The sequence below is a fragment of the Triturus cristatus genome, chromosome 4_1, assembly GCF_964204655.1.
Source record: "Triturus cristatus chromosome 4_1, aTriCri1.1, whole genome shotgun sequence".
NCBI lineage: Eukaryota > Metazoa > Chordata > Amphibia > Caudata > Salamandridae > Triturus > Triturus cristatus.
This window is the reverse complement of record NC_140585.1, coordinates 1,345,398,252-1,345,421,447: the sequence shown is the minus strand read 5'-3', so window position 1 is coordinate 1,345,421,447 and position 23,196 is coordinate 1,345,398,252. Positions and strand designations below refer to the sequence as shown.

Here is a 23,196-nt window from a genome sequence, read left to right as displayed (position 1 = left end):
CACAGAGTCCGAAGAAGCTCAGGATCTGCAGACCGATCAACTTAGTTGCGGTGCCAGCAAATGCAGGTGAGCGACTCCTTCACTCCAAGGGAGATTACTTTGGTTGTATTTGATGCTTCGAAGACCTTGGAAGATTCCTGTATGATGCACTGGCACAGACAATGCAGCAGACTGGAAGGGAGACAAAGTCAGGCCCAAACGAAGTCCAGCGAAGTCCAGATTGCCGAGACGGTAGAAGCGCAGTGGTGTCTGATCTGAATATTATCCCACGATGAATCTAGGGACCTACACCCAGGTACTCCCTTAAGTACCCTAGGGAAAAGGTTGGGAGGATTCAGGGGACCCTCCCAGGGGAGGGTCTGGACAGGGGGGAGGTTACTCCCATGTCCTTTTCCAGTTTCATATGATCACATGATGACACCCATGTCACATGTATTTACAGGAACAGAGAGCGCATGTAAGAATAGAATGATAACCCAAACACTTCTAAAGCCTCCAGCTGTTGAGGAAAGGAATACATACTTGATTAATAGGGAAGAACGCTCTCTAGTTGAGACAACATAAGTAAAATAGGAATATGAACACAATCATGAATGTTGAAGTTAAGGGTCACAAGATTAATTCCCCCCTTTATTTACTCCTATATTTTTAGCCAATCATTATCAGACTCTAAACCGTGCCAAATTGCCCTTTTTGCTTTATGATGTGTTTGTAATCAAATAGAACACCTGCAGTTCCCCGTACCTGCCGAGGGACTGGTGGAGGACAGTAGAATGTGAACTGTGAATGCCACTGGCAGTGGACAGGATATCTGATCAAAACCCCCAAGAAATGATCTGAAAAAACGTTGATGTTATGACACTCATCAGATCACATATGGCATTAATTATAAAGAAAAAAAAAGAAACTTAGTCATCCCCAAGAAAACTTAAGTTGAAGACACATTGCTATTAAGATTAGGCCTGGGCAGTGAATTCCATTCCGTTCGTGGAGTTTGCAGAGTTTTCTGCACTCCACGTAGCTCGAGGGGGACAGAAAACTCCACTCCGCTTAGCGCAGCGGAGTTTTTTCCCCGCTCGCGCTCACTAATGGTAAGTTGGCAAGCGTGAGCTGCAGCTTGGGTAGAATTGCTACCCGAGCAGTGGGAAGGTCAGTGCGAATGGCAGTTCGTGCCGCACTCCGCTGCTTGCGGAACTCCGCCGAGTTTTTGGGGGACTTCACAGAGTTCCGTTTAGCAAAACTCTGGGAACTACGCCCATGCCTAATTATGATCACCAGCTGTGTTGAACTATGCAACCATTACTCCAAATGCATTGCTTGTGACAACTTGTTACTTCAGATAATAGATCAAATAAAATGGTTCACTCATCTTGGTCTATCAGGAACCACTCACTTTAAATGAATTATACTACTACCCACCGGTCTGTTAACTGGGGCCCCCTGCCAGAATCTATTTTTGCTCCAATTCTATTGAATAGTCTGTGCATGGACTCTCTGGAATGGATAGTCGTTGAAGAGCACACTACTTTACTTGTATATGCTGACAGTAACTGTTAGCATCTGTAGAGATCCATATGCATGAATGTGATACTACTAGAAATATAAAATTAAATCAGTGCATAAAAATAACTCCAAAAATGAGTAAGTGGAAGAGACCTTCTTCCACAGAATGAGTTATTGCTGTACTTTCATACTATGAGGACTTGAGGATTCTTAAACCCTGAAAAATCTCATGTTTAGAGTCTTGTTTAAATAAGAAACAACTATAAAATATCCTTTTTTGTAGATCTACATGCCCATCGCTTGTTTGAAGAAGTTACATTTTGTTGCAGCTTCAAATAAAAAGCTTCCAAAAAACAATATTTTCCTTTTGTCCTAAGCAAGTTAAGCAATAATTAACATCTTTGGTTTTGAAACCCTACACAAAGTGTTTGATTGGCTGAGCCTTGATAGAATGCTTACACTCACCATGTAAATGTGACCCTTTTTCTTAATGTAGATGTTTTTATACAGGTTAACACAAGAACTTCGAGGCTGGGTCCATAGACATGAAGTTGAACAGACAAAGACAAGGAGAATGTCACATCACCAACAAAAAACGCGCGTTCAGGTAATTTTAGTCTAATGTGTTGGTGTCCTCAGTGAATACTATCTTACGGGCTCTTTTCAGCTGGAGAAATTTTCAGAGGGGGGGATGTTGCCATCAGTGTTGCATCACTGACGTCGTAGCAATTGTGCAAAAGCAACAAAACAACAAGTGTTAAAAACCTATTCAGCAGGAGAGTGGTGTGGTTGTAGCATGTAGCTGGTGGTGCATTTACTAATGCATGGTGTGGTAGTGCACTGTAATTTACAGACTGCACATTTTCCATTGAAATGGCCACTGAATTTGCACAGACATGCAGTTTTATTGTTAAAACTATAAAGACCACAAACAATGTAGGGAAATGAGGTTTCAACAAATATTAAATTTGTGCATCACTAAGTTTATTGATTTGTTTTGATCTGGTTAAAATATGTTTCCATCAAAGTTAAGAATTACCAATAATGTGCTTAACTGCTGGTATATTCTGAAATATTTGTACAGCTCATTTACATTTCGTTGTGTGAGAAAAAATCTACATGTAGTTTCTGCGTCCCTCCTTCACGTCTGCCTCCTAACGAGCTAAATATTTGTGTTCGAGGCATGTGGGCTGCTGACATTCATATCTGTGCATAGATCGCCGCCTAGTGTTGGGTCCGGATGATGGCACATTGTTGTCCTGGAAGAGTCTACGAAGTATCACAAGATAGGTGGCTCCTCCCCTGGACTACAGTGCGCATGGGCATCCTCTCCATCCTTAGATTGTTTTTTTCCGCCATTGGGTTCGGATGTGCTTATCTTAGCTCAAGTTAGGAAAACTTTATTTAAGGCCAAAAGCCTTTAGGTATCGTCGGTATTGTTTGCGTTCGGTATCGATACTTTATTATACTTGTTCTCGACTTATTCACCGAGTTTCGGTCCGAACATCGATCGACGTTCGAGGATGGAATCGAGGACCCCCTTCAAGAGATGTCCTTTATGCCATGTGAAATATCCACACATCGATGTTCATCCGGTGTGTAACAAATGTTTATCACCGGATCATGATGAGTCCAGGTGTATGGCCTGCGCCCGGTTCCGGTCAAAGAAGACACTTCGGTATCGACGGGCGGCTAGATTGGAGGCCAAACAGTCGGCGCTTACCCCGGTTAACATATTCAGCACCGAGGATGAAGAGGTCGAGAGCGTCGAAGAGATAGACTCGAGCCATGCTTCGGAGCATGAATCCCAATATGACGACGATGATGAAGTGATCTTCGAGGACGAAGACGTCGTCGACGAGGTAGGAGACGACGATGAGGCCCTTGGGGCAGAGGAAGATGGCTCAGGCGAGGAGCTAGGCCAATCAGTCGATGGGGAGGCCGAGGGAGATAGTCTTGATAAGGCTCAGGTCGAGGGATCGCCTGCGGGCCTTACCCAAGATCGGTCGGATCGTTCTACAGCCCCCGCCTGAAGGCCCGGCTTCGAACATTTCAAAAGAGCCACAAATATCACAAAAGACTGGAGTCGATTCATTGAAATCGAAACCGAAACCAGCACCGGTCAAATCGAAACCGAAAGTGCAACTGGTTCAGGTCGGATCGAAGGCATCGAAGCCCTCCAATCCGTCGACACAGAAAAAGGACGTCGGAGCCAACCAAAGAAAGAAGGACTTCGGTACCGAGAAACCGAAAAAGGACTTCGGCACCAAGAAAAAGAAGGCCCTCGGTCCCGAGAAGACGCAACGGCCTGTGGCACCGAAGGTTGGACCACCAACGACCAAGGTCAAGGGGGTCGACCCGACTACATCAACACCGAAGAGTGCTGAGACTGCCAAAATATCGGATCAACAGGGCGTCGATCCCAAACTTCGGATCGAAAGCTGGAAAGAAACCGAGACTGCGTCGAGGCCTGTCTCCAAAGAGCCTATTGGTTCCAAAGCACCGTCTGCATTCACGTTGCAACAGGTGTCGGAGTCCCTAAAACGCATCAGGGAACGGGCCGCTCTCAAACCGAAAACGGGTCCCGAACCGCAAAAGGTCGCCAAACCTCACTCGGCGCCGGCACAGATCAAGTTTGGATTGCCACCACCAGGGGCACCGAAGATGTTCGAACTTAGAAAGAGTATCAAACAACCAAGGACAGTGTCCACGGAAAGAACCGATGTCGACGACTCACAGGACCAGTTTATCGACGCCGACACTGGTAGGCTGTTGTTCCGCAAGCGGAGAATTGTTCCAGAGAAGGCTTTGGACTCATACAAGATTACACTAAAGAGGAAAATGGCGTCAGGTTCAACACCAGTGCTTGTAGAACCTTACCACACCTATGATCAGGACCCACCATCCTTTTCTCCCACACACTCGGAGGCGGATGCAGGAGAGGGCTATATTGAGGATGATACCACTTATCCTCTGGATACTGACCCTGATGAACAACAGCAAGACCAAGATAAAGCATGGGGAGACCCTAATGACCCAGGAGACCCACAAAATGCTCCTGACACTCATCTTTATAATATCAAACCATCTCCCTCTGAGGATACTGCTGCTTTTAACGCCCTCATTGAAAGGGCGGCTGCCAATCACGGAGTGGAACTTCATTCTGACTCTGTGGAGGAGGATTTCTTGGTGGACACGTTCTCCACATCGGAAAGAACGGTCAAGACTCTACCAATGTTAAAAGGGGTTATTAAACATGCTAAGGACATCTTTAAGGAGACAACTAGGGCACGGGTATTGAACCCGAGAATAGAGAAGAAATACAAACCGGCCCCCGGAGACCCAATGTACATTAAGGGTCAATTGCCGTTGGACTCCATGGTAGTTTCTAATGCTCGCAAGAGAGCTAACTCGCAGACTACAGGTGATGCTCCTCCTCCGGACAAGGAGTCCAAAGTGCTAGAAACATCAGGCAAAAGGATAGCAGCACAAGCAGCAAACATCTGGCGCATTGCCAACACTCAGGCACTCCTGGCCCGATACGACAGGTCACACTACGATACCCTAGAAACACTGCTAGAACACCTACCAGATGAATACAAAGATGGAGCGGAGCTCCTCATCAGAGGGGGGCAACTCATTACAAATGCGTCCATCAAATGCGCACTGGAGGCAGCTGACACTGCAGCAAGGGCAATCAACACTAGTGTGATGTTGAGGAGGCACGCATGGCTGAGAATATCAGGTTTCAAACCTGAGATTCAAAATAATATCTTGAATCAACCAGTCAACCCAGACTTTTTATTTGGCCCCGAGGTTGACGCTACACTGGAAAAGATTAAAAAGGACACTGAAACTGCGAAATCTATGGGGGCTCTACAGTCGCAGCAGTTTCGGAGTGGCTCCTTTCGTCGCCCCGGGAATAGAGGAGCAGCTAGAGGTCAGGGGTCCCAGCAGCAGTACAGTAAAGGAGGTACCCAGAGTACCTATAATAAAAACAATAGGGGTGGATATCGTGGATCCAGCACCAAAGGCAGAGGCCGAGGAGACAACACCAGGTCCTCCGCCAATAACAAACAGTGACGTCATGTCACTGCCCCCCGCCCACATAACACCGGTCGGGGGGAGACTCCAACAGTTCCTGCCAGTCTGGAGATCCATCACCACAGACAGGTGGGTCAGAGAAATTGTCCAGTACGGTTATTGTCTGGAATTAACATCCAATCCACCCACCATACCACCAAGACACCGTCCTATGTCCGCAGAGCACTTGACATTATTGCAGCAAGAAGTACTAAGTATGCTGCAGAAAGGAGCCATAGAAATCGTGCCCGTAGATCAACGAGGGTCAGGGGTGTACTCTCTGTACTTCTTGATCCCAAAAAAGGACGGGTCTCTCAGGCCTATACTGGACCTGAGACCTCTCAACCAATACATTCTGTCAGAGCATTTTCATATGCTCACCCTCCAGCAGGTTCTACCGTTACTCAGTCAGGGAGACTTCCTAGCAATACTAGATTTGAAGGATGCGTATTTCCACATACCCATACACCCATCACACAAACAATGCTGATCCTGAAGAGTGAACCTGAGATATTATCAGTTCAAAGTACTCCCTTTCGGAGTAACAACGGCGCCCAGAGTATTTACCAAGTGCCTAGCAACAGTGGCTGCACACCTACGGAGACAGCACATTCACGTCTTCCCTTACCTGGACGACTGGCTTCTACAGGCAAAGTCAGCCCAGCAGTGTGCCAGCCACATATCCCACACCATTCACCTTCTTCACAGTCTGGGATTCTCACTACATTATCCAAAGTCACATCTTCAACCCGCCCACGTACGGCAGTACCTGGGCGCGACCATAGACACTCTGGCTGCCAAAGCTCAGCCAAATTTAGCGAGAATCAACAGCATGCAACTGCTGATAAAAAAAGTTCAGACCTCAACACTCCCTTCCAGCGCGAGTGTTCATGCAGTTGATAGGCATGATGGCCTCCTGCATTTTCATAGTCCCGCACGCGAGACTACATATGCGCCCGCTTCAGGAGTGCTTGGCACGTCAATGGAATCAGACTCAAGGACAGTTGAAAGACCTAGTGTTGGTGAGCGGTTGGGCATACAACTCTCTGCATTGGTGGAATCCACACAACCTTTGCAAGGGCCGACCGTTCCAAGAGCCTGTTCCACAAATAATACTGACGGCGGACGCGTCTCTCCAGGGATGGGGAGCTCATGTACTCCATTACACAGTGCAGGGACTATGGACGACACAGCAAAAGAAGATGCACATCAACCTTCTGGAACTGATGGCTATCTTCCTGGCAATGAAGGCATTCAAAGTACACTTGTGCAACAAAGTCGTGTTGATCCGGACGGACAACATGACTGCCATGTACTACATACAGAAGCAGGGAGGAACACTCTCTCCACAGTTGTCTCATCTGGCTCAGAGCATGTGGAAGTGGGCCATTCAGAGGAACATGTTCCTCATGGCGGAACACCTCCCGGGCAAGGACAACCAGATGGCGGATCTGCTCAGCAGACACAGCCACCAAATGCACGAGTGGGAGCTACATCCATCAGTACTCCAACCGTACTTCCAGCAGTGGGGTCATCCAGAGATAGACCTATTCGCCACAAGGGAAAACGCAAAATGCCAAAGCTTTGCCGCCAGGTTTCCGCATCCACAGTCGCAGGGCAATGCGATATGGATGAACTGGTCAGGCAGATTTGCGTACGCTTTTCCCCCAGCGCCATTAATACCGCTAGTGGCACGCAAACTACGGCAACACTCAATGACGCTCATCCTGGTTGCTCCAATGTGGGTACGCCAGCCATGGTACACCACGTTCCTAGAACTTTCCGTGGTGCCGCATCAAAGACTGCGGCTAACACCCAAACTTTTAACACAGAACCATGGCGAAATTCAGCACCCAGATTCGCAACAGCTGAACCTGGCGATCTGGCTCCTGAAGTCTTAGAGTTTGGCTACCTGAACCTGCCTCCAGAATATATGAATATCATCAGGGAGGCCAGGAGACCCACGACCAGAGCTTGCTATGCGGCTAAATGGAAAAGGTTTGTCATTTACTGTAAAAACAATGACATTAATCCGCTGGACGCATCCATTCAGAACATCTGTTACCTGCTACACTTATACCGATGCAATCTAGCATACAACTCCATCCGTATACATCTAACCGCAATAGCGGCCTATCTTCAAAACAGGCAACACCTCTCTTTATTCAGAGTGCCTGCCATCAAAGCCTTCTTAGAGGGACTCAAACGAGTGATTCCTCCAACACACCCACCAGCACCAGTGTGGAACCTAAATGTGGTCCTCACCAGATTGATGGGTCCACCCTTTGAACCTCTACATTCATGTGAGATTCAATTCCTCACCTGGAAAGTAGCTTTCTTAGTGGCAATCACTTCGTTGAGAAGAGTTAGTGAACTCCAGGCACTAACCATTCAAGAGCCATTCATACAGGTTCACGCAAACAGGGTTGTACTACGTACCAACCCCACGTTCATGCCTAAAGTGATATCACAGTTCCACATGAATCAAACTATTGAACTGCCTGTTTTCTTTCCAAATCCAGAAAATGTCGCAGAAAGAATGCTCCATACACTAGATGTAAAGAGGGCCCTCATGTACTATATAGACAGGACACAGGATTTTAGGAAAACAAAACAACTGTTCGTTGCCTTTTCTCCACAACACAAAGGCAACGCCATTTCCAAAGCAGGGATAGCCAGATGGATCGTTAAATGCATTCAAATTTGCTATGCAAAAGCTAAACGCACATTAACTATTCCTCCCAGAGCCCACTCAACACGAAAGTTAGGGGCGTCCATGGCTTTCCTAGGGAATATTCCTTTAGAGGAAATATGTAGAGCAGCCACATGGTCCACTATACATACATTTACTAAACACTACTGTGTAGATGTGCATTCAAAACAGCAGGCAGCTGTAGGACAGGCTGTTCTCAAGACCCTTTTTCAGACTGCTGCAGCTGGCACGGGCAGCCGCCGCTATTGGAGGGACTGCTATATAATCTATGCACAGATATGAATTCAGCAGCCCACATGCCTCGAACCGAATATGCTACTTACCAGTATGCATCTGTTCTTGGCATGTAGGGCTGCTGACATTCATATCGCCCACTCTCCTCCCCGGCGCCTGTAGCGGCTGCAGCACTCAGAATTACTGTATAGCATGGTCATCACTTACTGTATCTACTCCATCACTGCCACAATGGCGAAAAACAATCTGAGGATGGAGAGGATGCCCATGTGCACTGTAGTCCAGGGGAGGAGCCATCTATCTCGTGATACTTCGAAGACTCTTCCAGGACAACAATATGCAATCATCCGGATCCAACACTAGGCGGCAATCTATGCACAGATATGAATGTCAGGAGCCCTACATGCCAAGAACAGATGCATACTGGTAAGTAGCATATTCGATACAATTGCAGCTATTTAATTTTGTTTATTTAGGAGGTTTTTGTAGTCCTTATTAAATGAAAGGGCATTCTGATGGATACTCTTCAAGAAATAGCTCCCAGGTGCCTGCCTGGTAGTACCACGCAACTCCAGTTATGGCTCTGTCTGGGAAGTGACTTCCCAGGCCTATATTTGCATCACCTGGCATCAGTTACTATTTTTCCATGCATTACCGAAAGATGTTAAGTGTGTACTGCATTCCTCAAATTTTAAACCACTTTCAGCACCAGATTAGGTACAGTGTCATGTCCGAATTTTTATAAGTTCAAGCCCTATTGTAAGAAGATGGTCTTCTCCAGGGGCCAACCTCTGCAGCAGTATCTACTGTCACCGGCGGTTCAAACCCTTCAATAATATTTCTCTCACTTGTGTGCTCGAGGTGTATATAAGCAAAAGCATCTCTTGCTCTTCTCCCAGCCCATTTTATCACTGGATCTGCTACATTAAAATTGTGCTAATTTGCCCTCCCTCTACCATCAACCTCTGGTCTGGGATCAAGTCTTTCGTTTACTGGCCAAATGGGAGTCCATCACAACGGATAGCTGTGTACACCAGATGGCGTGCAACCCCCCCCACGCAACTCAAATCTTGCCCCGGGGAGGTAGCGGTCCCCGGGGCAGTGTGGGGGGGGGGCTTGGGCCCCCCACACATTTTAAGTGCCCCTGGGTCCTGGCCCACCCGGCCCTCAAATTCAACGAAGCACGGCAGTCCGTGCTTCGTTTTTTATTTTTTTTCGGCCGAAATTCGCGCTGGGTGTGCGAATTTCACATTTAAAAAAAAAAAAAGCTTTTTTTGGGCCTTGGGGATCCCTGTGGAAGGTCAGGGTGTTTCTACCCTGCCCCCTTTTGTTATTTTTCACCTTTTTTTGGTTCTGTTTTCTTGTTACCGAGGCACAAGATGGCTGCTCAACACTTCCTGGTTTGGAGTGTTGACAGCCAATTAGAATGAAGCTCGTGGTTGGAGGGTGTGCGGATCCAGTCAGCAAGAGCCCACAGGGTTTTAAGCTTAACAATGGCTAATCCATGGTTTGTGGATACCTACCCCTGACTGAAGTCTTCCTCCTTGAAGACTTTCAGAACTCTACTTAACTCTGCAGCTTGTTTGAATGTAGCTGTGCTAACACAAGCCGCATACCTCCACCCACATGTGCCACGAACCCCTGAAATGCCATGATCGAGCACGCCGCAATCCGGGGTCATGGTTATCGTGCAGGCGGAATTCTTGGAGAATGGCACCTTCCCTCTGTTAGTTTCCCTGGTAACTCCTAATCGCTTGCTTCCTTTAAATAGACAAAATGTCTACAAATACGTCACCGCTGCTTGATCAGTCAGCAGCCACGGAGGCTGAAGTGACAGGCAAATTAATCCGAACATGAAAACCTAATAGCCACGTTAGCGGCAAGCTAAGCCAAACCCTCAGAATTCTGTCCATGCACTGTTCAGCCAATGTCAATTGTGCCATCTTCCTGGAGCTGCCAAGTCATGTTTTTCTGTGTTTTCGCATTGAGAAACTGTTGCAAGCCGCATACAAAATGATCTGCGTTAATCTAGCTGTTAATCAAACAGCTCATCTCCTGGCAGAGAAGGCACTGGAAGCGGCTGAGAATGCGAATTTGGAATCACCCTGGCAAATAAGGCACTGGAAGCAGCTGAGAATGCTAATTTGGATTAAATTAGACAAATGTTTTTGCTTCCACGAGTGCCCTACCGGGCCAATGAAGTGAAGGGCTCCTCTCCAGCTCTGGAATATTTACAAGTCCTATTGTGTGCGTGGAGCATTCCTTTCGGCTCTGGACCTCTTTGGCCGGAAGTGTTGATGGACAAGTTGCTTTGCACTGCTGTGACATCCTGTCAATTTCTTGTGCACCGCTGTATGTGCCAAACATGTTAAGCACTCCAATACCTTCGGGTCGAGTTCGCGCTATGTAAAAACTGTACCAAAAAAACCCCCAATTAAAGCCAAGCTGGAAGAAGCTAGGAATTGCATAAATCCTACATTATCGATATTCAGGGGCGGGGTTCCTTGTGCAAATCTTTGGGAGCAACTGGTAATGTAAAGACGGTGGCCTACAAGGGAAAGCAGACTTCTCTCGCAACGCGCTAGCATCAAGGCACCTGTTCCTGTCCTCAAGAAAAATAATGGTTGGAACATTCAGAAAGGGGCAAGAAGGAAGCTTGGAGTGGTCTTCAGCGTGCACTCGGTGAAAGCCCCTCATGTGCAGCTGCCAGTTTGTAAATGGCTGCGGCTGACAAACGCAGGCAGACCTGGTAGAAGCATCCAAGCCATTGATAGACTCCCTTGTGCCTTGCTATAAAAGGGAGATACCCCCTTATCGCACTCTTTTTCCTGTGATTCACAAAGGGTTGAAATATGTATTTCGAGTGGAAATTAAACAATTGCGACTTGTAATGAGTTTTCATACTATGGGACAGATTTATCAAACTTTGTGTGGGATCAATGTCACACAAATGGATGAAGATCAGCACAAAGCATTGCTTCCCAAGGCAAAACTTGTGTGCGCCGAAATGCTGCCCTAAAAGTAATGCGAAGACCGCTTTGCTCTACTTTACATCTAAGTTGGTAGAGCACCTGTTTTGCACTGGAAGGGTACCCTTCCAGTAGAAGACGCAGGCTCAACATCACACACACACACTTTTCACTAGGATATACCCTATTCTTTGCACTATGGCACAAGACAGTTAGTGGACACTCAGCAGCCTGTTTATGCCACAGATCTGGGAAGATTGCAGCTGAACCATGACTAACTTGGGGCCTCATTTATGAGGAATTGGCATGCTTGCTGCGCTGCACTACGTCAAAGTGAAAGACCAGGAACTCACCGTATTTATCCAGTGGCTTTGCATGACCTCATAGATTTGATTTCAAGGTTTGCCCCACCGAAGTGTCACAAAAAGTGACGCTATGATGGCGCCAGGGGCTTATACATATGTCCCCAAGTATGTCTCTCTGCTGGTCTCTCCTCGTGGTGCAACTCAGTGCAGATACTTTGACTGCTGCGCTGCATTACGCTAAAAAAACAACCTGACCCTTTTTTGTCGTAAAGTCTATTACTTTGCGCACTGCAGTCTTCGCCAAAGAACAAACCTTGGGTACGTCAGGCTCACTGTTGTTTAATGGTGTGCGGCAAGTACCAGAAACATTGCCATGTAGTGAAGCACATAAAGTTATTATTCTCCACATAGCAGAGAGGATAAGGGCACAAAAATGTTTTTTTTCCCCTGGCCTGGCCATTTTCACCTGACATTCTGCGGGAATACCTGGCAGAAATGACTGCTAGGTAGAAGGGCCTGTTTCCCCCGGGAAAGGGCAGTTTTGGCCCAGTCTTTGAGATAAGAAACAGCATGAGGCCACTAACAAACACTTCTACAAAGTCGACGAGGACCTGTTTGCCCTCACCCTGACAGTGCCCGAACCGTAATACAGGGTGGGGCATGCCTATAAGTGTGTTCCTGTAGCTCAGTACTGCCCTAGAAGTGACAGATAGGAAAGGCATACAAGTGCTGCCACTCCACACTGAAGTCTCTTCCTTTCTTTCCAAGTTGTTAGATGCAATTCTGTAGCTCCACTCCCAACCTGTTGGTCTTGCAACAATTTCTGCATTTCTTTGACAGTGTGCTCGGGAAATGTATTCTCTGAAGACTACAAGATTCAACCTGTGCAGAGACTTCAGGCATCAAAGATATGTTATAGACTTGTATAATGTGTCTGTATTGCTTAGGCACAATGTGTCAGTGGTGTTTTGGTTCTGGTCACAACTCATAGTTGCTTGATACATGTGCCCTCATGTACTCAAAGGTGATCTGGAATCTAGAGACTAAACCCTACATGACTGAATGAGAAGCGTTTGCGGTCGAAACATAAGCCCTGCTTCAAGTTTTTAGGTCGCCCGCAACCTCGTTCAAGAGGCTGTTCTCGCATGAAATCCCATTCTCGCTCAAAATTACGCTACTCAAAATCTTTCGAGAAGGCATCAATCAATCGAAAGATTATACCTTTCAAGCGTCTTCTGATTCCAATCTGGTCCCACAACTGGCCCTGATGTATCCTGAATTCCCTGAGCTGTCATCAATGCTGCAGCAAATAGTGGTCTTTAAGGAGGTCTTGCTACAACTCTTTCAGATTCCCGTGGCTCCCTCTGGCATTCCTTTGGGCCCTACAGAACCGCAGTGGCCCCAATTGTCCTCCAACCGACGGGTGCTCCCCTGGCACCAACTGATCACTTGAGACCCGTTCCCAGGCCTGTATCAGTGCTGGTTCAGACGTCCACACTGGCTCCTAGGCCAAACCAATCCCCTTCAGTGCTGGGGTTGATCAACTCTACCCATCTCAGCCCCGGACCTAACTCTGATTTCGAAATCGTAACCTGTGTTGATCTGCGCCAAGCCGGAGTTGCACTATAAGATTACAAAAGGGCAGGCAGTCATTATGCAACCAGGCTCTGATACTTGGTCTCTGCCTCGATGCCACTTCTATTGGAGGCTACTATCAGAGGCTAGAGGCCTTATTTGGATCCAACTCTGATGCAGTTCAGGGTATAAAGACAACCTGCTCTCTCCTCACTTAAGATGGGCTCTATCTGAGTTTTCAGAATACCAGTGGGCTCGATACATCTCCAGAGACTGAGCTGGACTAGCCACCAGGGCCACCCACTGAAGAAAGTCTATTTATAGTAGTAGTGTGAAGGCTATTAGTAGTGCTAAACTTCCAGTTACCTACAGTTGAAACTAATGCATGTTTATTAACTGATATCCTTTAGTTTGGTCAAACTTTGTCTGAGCCACAATTGTAATTTAATTAGGCTCTCACAGACACTCGCACTTTCATGGCCTTTTGGGCTAAGCCATTCTTCCATCTGGTCAGTCAGCCTGCAGCCAGGTGATAAAGACCGGACTCCTGTGATCCTGAATTATTTTGGGGACAAAGCATTCTATGCCTGAAAGCATGATAATACAGTTGTCAAAAAGTAAAGCCACTTCTAAGGCCTTTGTGACTAACCCTCTGGGTAGAAAGTTGAAACTTCTTGATGTCCTCGGAAAAATAATTGTCTCTTTTGCTAATTTAGGCTTAAGGTTCTGGAGCGCATTATGCCTTGTGAACAGGTACACCCATGGGGAATGGCCAACAAGTTCTTGCCACCCATCCTGGAAGACCTCAGAGGCTCGCTGGCTCAAACCATACATGATGGGCAGGACGCAGAGAAATGTGTCTTGTGTGCTGCCTTCAACACCCAAGACTGCAGTGACAGAGCCATTGGCACAAGTGTGATGCATAGAAGGCACTAGTGGATGAGATCAACCAGGTTTTCGGGAGCCGTACTTGATGGACATACCATTTGATTGCGCCAGACTGTTTGAAGAAATTCGAACTGTTTAAGGACAGTCATACCACAGCATAATGCTTAGTGCTCTTGTCTTCTGCCAAGCAGTTCTGCCATCAGTACAGAACCTTTAGGAGCTATTCTAGTGGGGCTAGCAAAAAGACAATGCTAGCCCCACTAGACCCACTGCTCAGACCCAGTCACTTCATGCAGAGGTTGTAACTAAGCTGGGGCTGTCCGCACTATCTGGGACAGCTTTCCTGTATTTGTTCCTCCCTGCTGCAGTTGCTGCTCAGCTGCTTTAACTTACCCTCATAGGTCCAAACCCAGCAGGTCTGAGATCCATTTGGATTTCCTCCTCATCTGGAGATAGAGGAGTCTTGTAAATCATTCAAAGTGGCTATGCCCTGGCATTCATTTCCTCCCGACCTTGTTTTCCCCTGCACTGGAGCGACTCTTAGCAGACCATTCCGTAGTCTTTTTGCAAAAATTCAGCCGTCATCTGGCCATGGTTACCACTGAGTGGCTGCCCGATTCAGATAGATAAGTGTGCTGTTTGTTCTACCTCCTTGTACCAAAGAGCAGAGTCCATAGGCCTATACTCGTCCTCCACCCCTGAATGCCTTTCTGAGGAAAGACTAATTCAGAATGCTCATCCAACTCAAATACTTTCTATTTTGGACCCAGGTGACTGGATGGGGACCCTGGACTGGCAGGGCATGCATTTTGTATATACCCATCTCTGTCCCCAGGCATTATATCCTGTTCACGGGGGGGGTGTAAAACGTCCATTTGTCATGCTCCACTTCAGCCTTATCTTGACCCTAAAGGTCTTTTAGCAAGACACACAAAATATACATTGTTTTAATTTCACTTATAATTACTTTTAAGAGAATAATCTGATAAAAGTAGCACCTATAAATCTTGCAAAGCATCACAGTAACCAAATATAAGGGTTGATAACCCAGCACCACAGATCTAGAGACACCACCAGCATTAAGGAAGAGTCAATCACACCAGAAAAAACTGCAGTTCGAAAGAAAATGATAATTCTGTTATGCTACTCTGTGTCATGCATATCGCAATGAGATTTACAATGGGTTATAGTGAACTTCCCTCTCAGTCAGTGTTAGCACAAGCATGATAACGTCCATTTTATTGACACTGGTCTGTTGCCGATTTACCAGATGCCCTTTCACCAGACTGTCTGCATTAAGCTGCAATAGTGACTTCCAGAGTAATGAAAAAAAATCAATAATAAATGTGATCTCCAGTCCTCAAGCTAAACCGACTTCAGCATCTCAAAATCAAATAATTTAAATGTAGTAACTGCCAAGAGCAAAAAGGAATACCAGTGTACCACTAGGTATATCTGTATTACTTCCCTTACTTGAGGGTACTACAGATAAAAATCAGTCATACTTTCAAGCCAGTATATTTGCCAGGAGTGCGTAGGTAGTACAATAGTCATTAGTCAGTTCAAGTAGTAAGGTGCTCTATTATGATCTGCAAAGAGAGTAGCCAGTGACTAATCATAAAAGTACAAAACTGTCTCTTGATGATCGTCAAATGAAGGGCCAGTACTTACATAGAGACGGGACTGCTTTACATTTCAGTGAGCAGATTTTAAAAGAAAAGGTCTGGAGGCAGCACCAGCAATGTGTGGCAGACCCTATCGTCACTAAGGGTCGCCCTGCTCTGGAGATTGGTATGCCGCGGCTCCTGACATCGCGCCACCATGATAGATTGTGGAGGCCACCATCTTACAAACAATGCTACCTAGGCCGCAGCTACGTGGCCGGGGATTGAATTTGTGGCACCTACTGACGATAGGAGCCGCGCTCCTCTGGCGTCACTCAATAGTAGATCCGTTTGCAGCAGGGCATCCTCCCCCACCGCACCTCCTGCTCATATCCTGAGAACCACCATGCGTGAAGTTGACCTCATTGGAGATCTACGGATTGCCTCATATACACACATACACTTATCGCACCACTAAGGGCGAGTGGCACATGCTTGGACATTTGAAGGGGTGAGTTGTTGGGATCTGTCCTCTTCTCCTACACGCTCTTCCCCACATAAGCACCATACGCAAACAGAAATATACAGCATATCCCTCCGTATATAAACATCTGTACCATAGATATGTACCTATATATGTGTATTGCTTTGTATTAACATGTAGAATAATTGTTTTAAAAAATAGATAAATAAAATTGTAACTTCAAAACCATAGTTTATCAAATTCATCTTCAATCTACTTATACTTACTTCCTTTATGCATCGATATACCTTCCATTTTACTTGGATTTATACATTTATTACTTTCCTACCCTATTTCTCCCCCTATACCTCTATCACCATCTTTTATCTACATATACTCACTTCCTTTATGCATCTATAAACTTTCCATGTGCTTATGGATCTATATGTTTATTACTTTCTTCTAATTCAGCATATCCAATGCACTACTCTATTTACACCTTATACCTCTCTCAATATATCCACTTCCTCCACTCTCATTCATCCCAAACCACATGCCACTTTTATGACCCCCAAAATAGCCCTTTCTAGACTCTCCCCTACTCTACCCCTCTTTGCACCACCTGATACCCCAAAACAAGCCTTTCTAAACTCTTCCCTCTGACTCTTCCCCTCCACATCCCTTTTTATTCATCCCAACTGTCCACTACTGCTATGACCAAAAAAAAAAAGAAAGTCTAAAGCCTTTACTCTTCTATCCTTCCACTATCCTTTTCAATCGAAATAACAGACTAACAAGTCCACTTCTCAAATTTCTTATTTCACTACATTAATTCAACACTAATCCTTCAATGGGTTCTGGAGTAGTGTGCTACTCACAAAAAAAGCGCTTCAACACTCCATCAGGGGTAACAAGCGCTATTTAAATGTAAACCTTTTCCCTATCCCTCCACTATCCTTCTCGATCCAAATAACTGACTAGTATCCACCACTTAAACTACATTCATATTTCACCATACTAATTCACCACTAATCCTTATGGGTTCCGGAGTAGCGTGCTACTCGCCAAGAAAGTGCTTCAACACCCCATTAGGGGTAACAAGCGCTATATAAATTCGAACCTTTTTTCCCTCTTCTATCCCTCCGCTATCCTTCTCAATCCAAATAACCGACTAACCTATCCATCATTCAAATTACTTTCATATTTCACTATACTAACTCAACACTAATCCTTTATGGGTTCCGGAGTAGCCTGCTACTCGCCGAAAATGCTTTGACGCCTTGTCAGGGGTATTAAGCGCTATATAAATGTAATTACAATACATATCTCCTGATTCTGAGTGACTGGCGGTAGAGGTGCCTCACTCTCGAGGGAAGGTTCGGTCTTCCTGGCCTGATCTGGGATATAACACTTCTGTACTCCTTGCAAGACTGTGTGTTGGCCCACCAGACGATGTCCCAGCTGACAGTCCTGCCCCTTTAAAGGCTCAGGAGTACAGTACAAGAATACCGCTATCCCTTCCAAAGGAATACCGATCTACTCAACATCCTGCTCTTCCTTTGGACGAGTTGGTATACAGTGCTTCCCACACAAGTAGAGAAGAAGTACAGATAGCTGGGCCCCTCCACTGTGTCTTATACTGAACCTCTTCGGATATCGAAACCAAAGGGATCCAGCCAACTACTCTTCTCTTAAGCAGTCAGTAATTCTAAACCCTCAAATCCTCCATTGCTTCGCCTTTCAGATAATACAGAATCTCCCACACAGTAGCTTATACCCACTGCGAAGCAGGAAACCTAACACAGCAACACCTTTAGAAAAGGGTTTCATTTTACAAAATGCAAAGACTCTTTTTAGAATAAGGCTTGGGGTTTTGTTTTACACAATGCTCTCTAACAGAAAGGCTTTCCCAGATGCAAATGCGCAACAGTCAAATACACAGAGATATATATATATATTTATATGTAAGCAATAATAATAACTTGGTAAATGCATGAATAATACCATGAGTAAACAAGCAGCAAATAATGAGAACACTCAAGAAAATACGCTGGACGTCCTGCAAGAGATCAGAAATATATATACACTGAATCACAAATGATTACTTTGGATGTGCACCTCACTCATTCACACATCACAAAGCAAACAACTCAAATGATCAAGACCACAGGCCACAAATCACAATGGCAATAATCAAAACTCAACACTTCACCTGGTGCAAACACTGCATCTCAGCCCACTCCTGACCGGGGAATTAAACAGCCGGGGATAAGAGCCTCAGCAACCAGGGTTCCGCTGTACCAAAGTAGACGCGTCCGTCCCCATTCGGATTCCAAAATCCCGGTTTCTAAGTCAACAACCCTCCGCTTTATAATCTCAAAACACACACACTAGAAGGTTCGAGAGGGTCCCTCCCCGCGCCAAAGGAATCTTACCAGGATTGGCCAGCTTCCAAGCAAGCATTCCATGGCAGGAAGAAGTTCCCACGTTCCCTCTACTGTCTCGCATGTTCCAGACTTTATCTTGACAAAGCTCACAAAAGCCTTCCAGGCTATATTAAACAATCTCTCGAACAAACCCAATCCTTGAACGTGATTAACCCAAACATCTTGCAAGCATGGCTGTGCATGCAGATAAAGCTCAAGCCAGGCAGAGTCAGAAAACAGGATGACATGAGGCCATGTGAAAGCCAATAGTAAGAACTTCATAATACTTATCAATGTACAACACAATGCACATTTGTGCACCACTGCTCATAACACTGCACTCCGAGACCATAAAGTACATTCCGCACCTCACTCTCTCTCATGCTTTCAAATATACACCCCACACGTTCTGATCTTGGCAAGGCTGTTCTACTCCGTGACAGCTCCCACTGAAAGACTGCAAGATTACAAGAAATAAACCTGTAAGAGAAGCAAGGCATGTGCAGGACCTCGTACATTCAGGCTAGGATCAAATAACACACCAGAGTCAATTAAAATAATGGTAGTCAAAGGTCATCACAGGGTTTCAGACCACAAGAGTGCCTCTAGTACTACACTGGCCATATCAGATGATACCAAAATGTCATCCCCGCGATGGATATCATTGTGTGGAACCTGGCCGGTATCAAATCCTCAATACACAAGGTCAAGACAGTGGCTAACACGACAGCCGTGGTTCACTCCCTGAGGGCAGAAACACCCACTTTTCTTACTCAGCTGAATGCTACAGAGGCCAAAGTTTATTAGGTGAAAACCAGATTGTTTGGCTTACTGGACTGTGGCCCAGATGTTTGGCACATGAAACAAAAACTGATTGACCTAAAGGATAGGAGCAGGAGGGAAAATGTATGCATCACTAGCCTCCATCTCAGTTTTCCTTTGTCAATTCTTTTCTGACCTCTTGCATCAAACCTTTGGCCGGCTCTGGAGTTATGGAGGATTCACAGAGTTAAAGTACTTTCTTTATACGCCTCCTACAAACCTTGCCCAATCTTGACATGTTTCCTTCGCCATCAATATGCACTGCAATTTATCAAAAGCAGCAAAAAAAGCAGGCCATATCTGTACACGGACCACAAAATTTACATATGGGTGGACTTCTCATACAACGCCAAAATTAAACTGAAAAAGTTCCTGACCCACCAACCTCGACTTCTCCAAAGTGATTCTCTGTGGTCTTTTGGAACCTGCCACAATATTCATGACACTTAATGACCAATTAACAGAGTATGAGATCCCTGATGCACTGAAACGCTGATTGAAAGCACTGAACTCCCTACCTATGAACACTAACGAAACCAAGGAATCAACATCACAGGACTCTTCATGAACACCTCTGCCTGCAGATGATAAAGAAGAACGACGCCTGGAACAAGTGATTCTGTAATGGGCTGATGGAGACATGTGATAGTCTCAGACTGGTACAATCGAGAGACAAATCTAGGTCACTTCTAAAAATCTTGACTAACGGACCCAAGCACCCCACCTCCTAGAACTGCTTACACAGGCAATAATAAAGGAGGGGGGGGGGTTATCTTCTTTCTCTTTGCCCTCCTATGGTGAAAGTTGAAACTGTTACAGCCTTGTCTCCTGACACACTCCGACCTGTGTATGGCACAGTCCTATGTATATTGTTGAATGACCTTGCTGTTGACAGGTAGGATGTACCGTTTTTCGGTTTTACTTTTGTATTAAATTCTGTGTTACCAGTGTTGCAAAACTGAGAATATTTGCACATGACAATGCCTTCTTTGCACTGTTCTTTTGTTTTTACACATTGGGATTAATACCAAACACAATTATCCAGAGGTGTTGGGACTTTGGACCCTTGATTAATTGGCTTGACTTTTTCCCTAGACCATAGATGAGTAGTGATTAGTCTGTAAGGGTTTATGATACTCACAATCCTTTAGCTCCCTTTCCCCCGTACCTCCCTTTGATCTACCTCCTTCCGGAAGCTCTTATAAGTTGAAGGTTTGCACCGCACGTTTACCCGCACTCACTACCTGTACTCATGCACCCACCTGGCACTAACTTAGTGCAAACAGTTTCTCTCAATGTCAATGGCCTAACTCAATTTATCAAATGTAAAATAAAATCCTCACAAATCTACGCACTCACAAACTAGACCTAACCGGGCTTCAGGAGACGCACCTGATGTCGGTGGAGCATGAATAACTCAAGTGACTGGTTGGGCACTGTGCTTTAAGCCAACAAAGTACGGGTCCTTGCGAAGCCTCTGACATTTAGGAAAGAGGGAGTAGCGACTCCACTCCATAAATCCATAGCTGGACGAGTCCCACAACCCTGAAAAGATGACAGCAGCAGATAGGTTTTTGCCAAACTAAAAATTCAATTAGATACTGTTATAGTTGGGTCTATCTATGCACCAATCGTCTTGAAAACGAATTTATTTGCTATGTTATCCAAATTCCTTCATTCCTTTCAGAACCCCAAAGTTGTCCTGTGGGTGACTGGAACTTCCCCCTTGACCCACTCTTTGACCAATCTGTCACATCCACAGCCACCCCAACATGACAGATTAATTTTACAAGATTTGATCTTCTAATGTGCCTTTGTAGAACCTTGGCGTGTAACATCCTTCTGACAGGGATTACACTTTCAAATATTTTTTTCATGGTACCCAATCTCACTTAGACTGCTTCTACTGCTCAGTGGCACTAAACCAGCAAATTCTCTCCTCCTTTATATTACCGAACAGCACCTACGAACATGACATTATCCTGATCTCACAATATTGAGGACACCCACACCCCATTGGTAAATGAATCTCGCACTGTACATCATCCCAATGATAAGGATAGGTTGTTTACTATTTAAAACAGTATTTGGAAGAAAATACTGGATCAGTCTCCTCCACACACATGCTCTGGGTGGTAAGGAAGGCGTGTCTCTGTGGTGGCATGATGCGTTGCTCTAAATAGGGCCAAGAAACTGAGAAAGCTAGTTTAGAGACTCCGATATGGCTGTGAGAAGTTGGACTGGAATATCCTGTCCACAAATTAAAGTGGGCACCTTGCACCAGTCCAAACAACCCTTATGATGTACGAGGTCAAAGATAACCTTTAGAAAGCTATCCTAGTAGTCGCTGTTGAGAGCAGCCTTCAGGCTTAATCTTGAAGGACTGTAAAGCAGCTTGTTTTACCAGAATATCACCTCCTATATTGACTAAATGAAAGGAGAACCACACAGTAGTTATATAAAAATAGGTATTTATTAATATAACACTCTAGTATCTACACGAGGATAGACCACAAAGCACACAATACGAGATCAATAGAACAGTTGTAAGAAGCACAATACACAGTGGGCTCCAAGGGGAGACCAAACCATATACTAAAATAGTGGTGTAACAATCACGACTCTAGTCAAGACACAGTCTAGAACACGTAGAATCGTTGGGACCCCAAGGAACCACCCAAGGTGAGTAGATCGGGACCCCATGGAGAATGGGTGCAGTGTGTTAACACGACCGTGGGCTCTGTACAATTCTATGGGAAAGTCGCGGTTAGAGTTTTAAAGTTTAAGGACCCTTCTAGGAGGACTTCGAGCAAACCCTTTGGAACTTAAGAGGTTGGAGAGCCACCCCACCTGTGGATACCGTTGTACCAGAGTAATCTATCCCAGAGGAGCCGGGTGCATGCGTCTAGAGTGGTGTCGGAAACCGCTGTCGTTCTCAATGCTGGGCTATGATGAAGTACTGCTGCCGTGAAGGTGAAGAGGGTCCGGAGGAATCCAAGCCTGGATTCTGGAAGGAAAGAACCTGAAAGTAGAGGGGACATTCTGGGTCACTTAAGGGTGACCAGGGGCTCGGTAGACGAATGCCCACCGATATCAGGTGTTTCAGGTGCTAAGAAGGGATGCTTGACTCAGCCGCCTCGGACAGGAGACGTCAAGGAAAACCAGGAGCCAGAGGTGAGCTGTCCCATGAAGGATGTCGAGTGCTGAGGGGTCGGTTTTCAGCGGGAGCACCAACAAGTCTTGGCAAAAGCAACCGACGCAGGAAGGTCAAGCAGGTTACGATGTGGACCAGCAAGGTCCAGGATTCTCACCAAGCAATGGGGAGTCGGGGCACGTCTGGAGCAACCAGGAAGGCCCAACAGAAATAAAGATGATCTTCAGAGGGACCCACAAGCCAAAGGACCAGGAGTCTCGAGGTGACCTCAAGCAAGATTTCAAAGTACCAGCCCATGGAGCACTCGGTGCGGGGAGGCCGGAGCTCTTTGGTGCAAATACTGCTCTGGGTCAGGACTACACAGAGTCCAATGCACAAGTTCGGGAATCGCCAACAAGCATATGCAACTGCAAATGGACGCGGAGCACAGGGGTTCTGGTTATGCAGTCCCAACAAG

At 45.8% G+C, this 23,196-nt stretch overlaps 1 protein-coding gene across 2 annotated transcripts in view; it reads left to right on the top strand.

Annotated features, from left to right (window-relative positions):
- The window catches only part of ATF6 (activating transcription factor 6), a 740,128-nt gene that overhangs the window by 516,162 nt on the left and 200,770 nt on the right, over window positions 1-23,196 (top strand). For both annotated transcript variants that reach the window (XM_085654834.1, XM_085654835.1), the window contains one exon: window positions 2,014-2,110. In XM_085654834.1, the coding sequence (XP_085510960.1) occupies window positions 2,014-2,110 (97 nt within the window). The remainder of the gene's footprint in view (window positions 1-2,013; window positions 2,111-23,196) is intronic.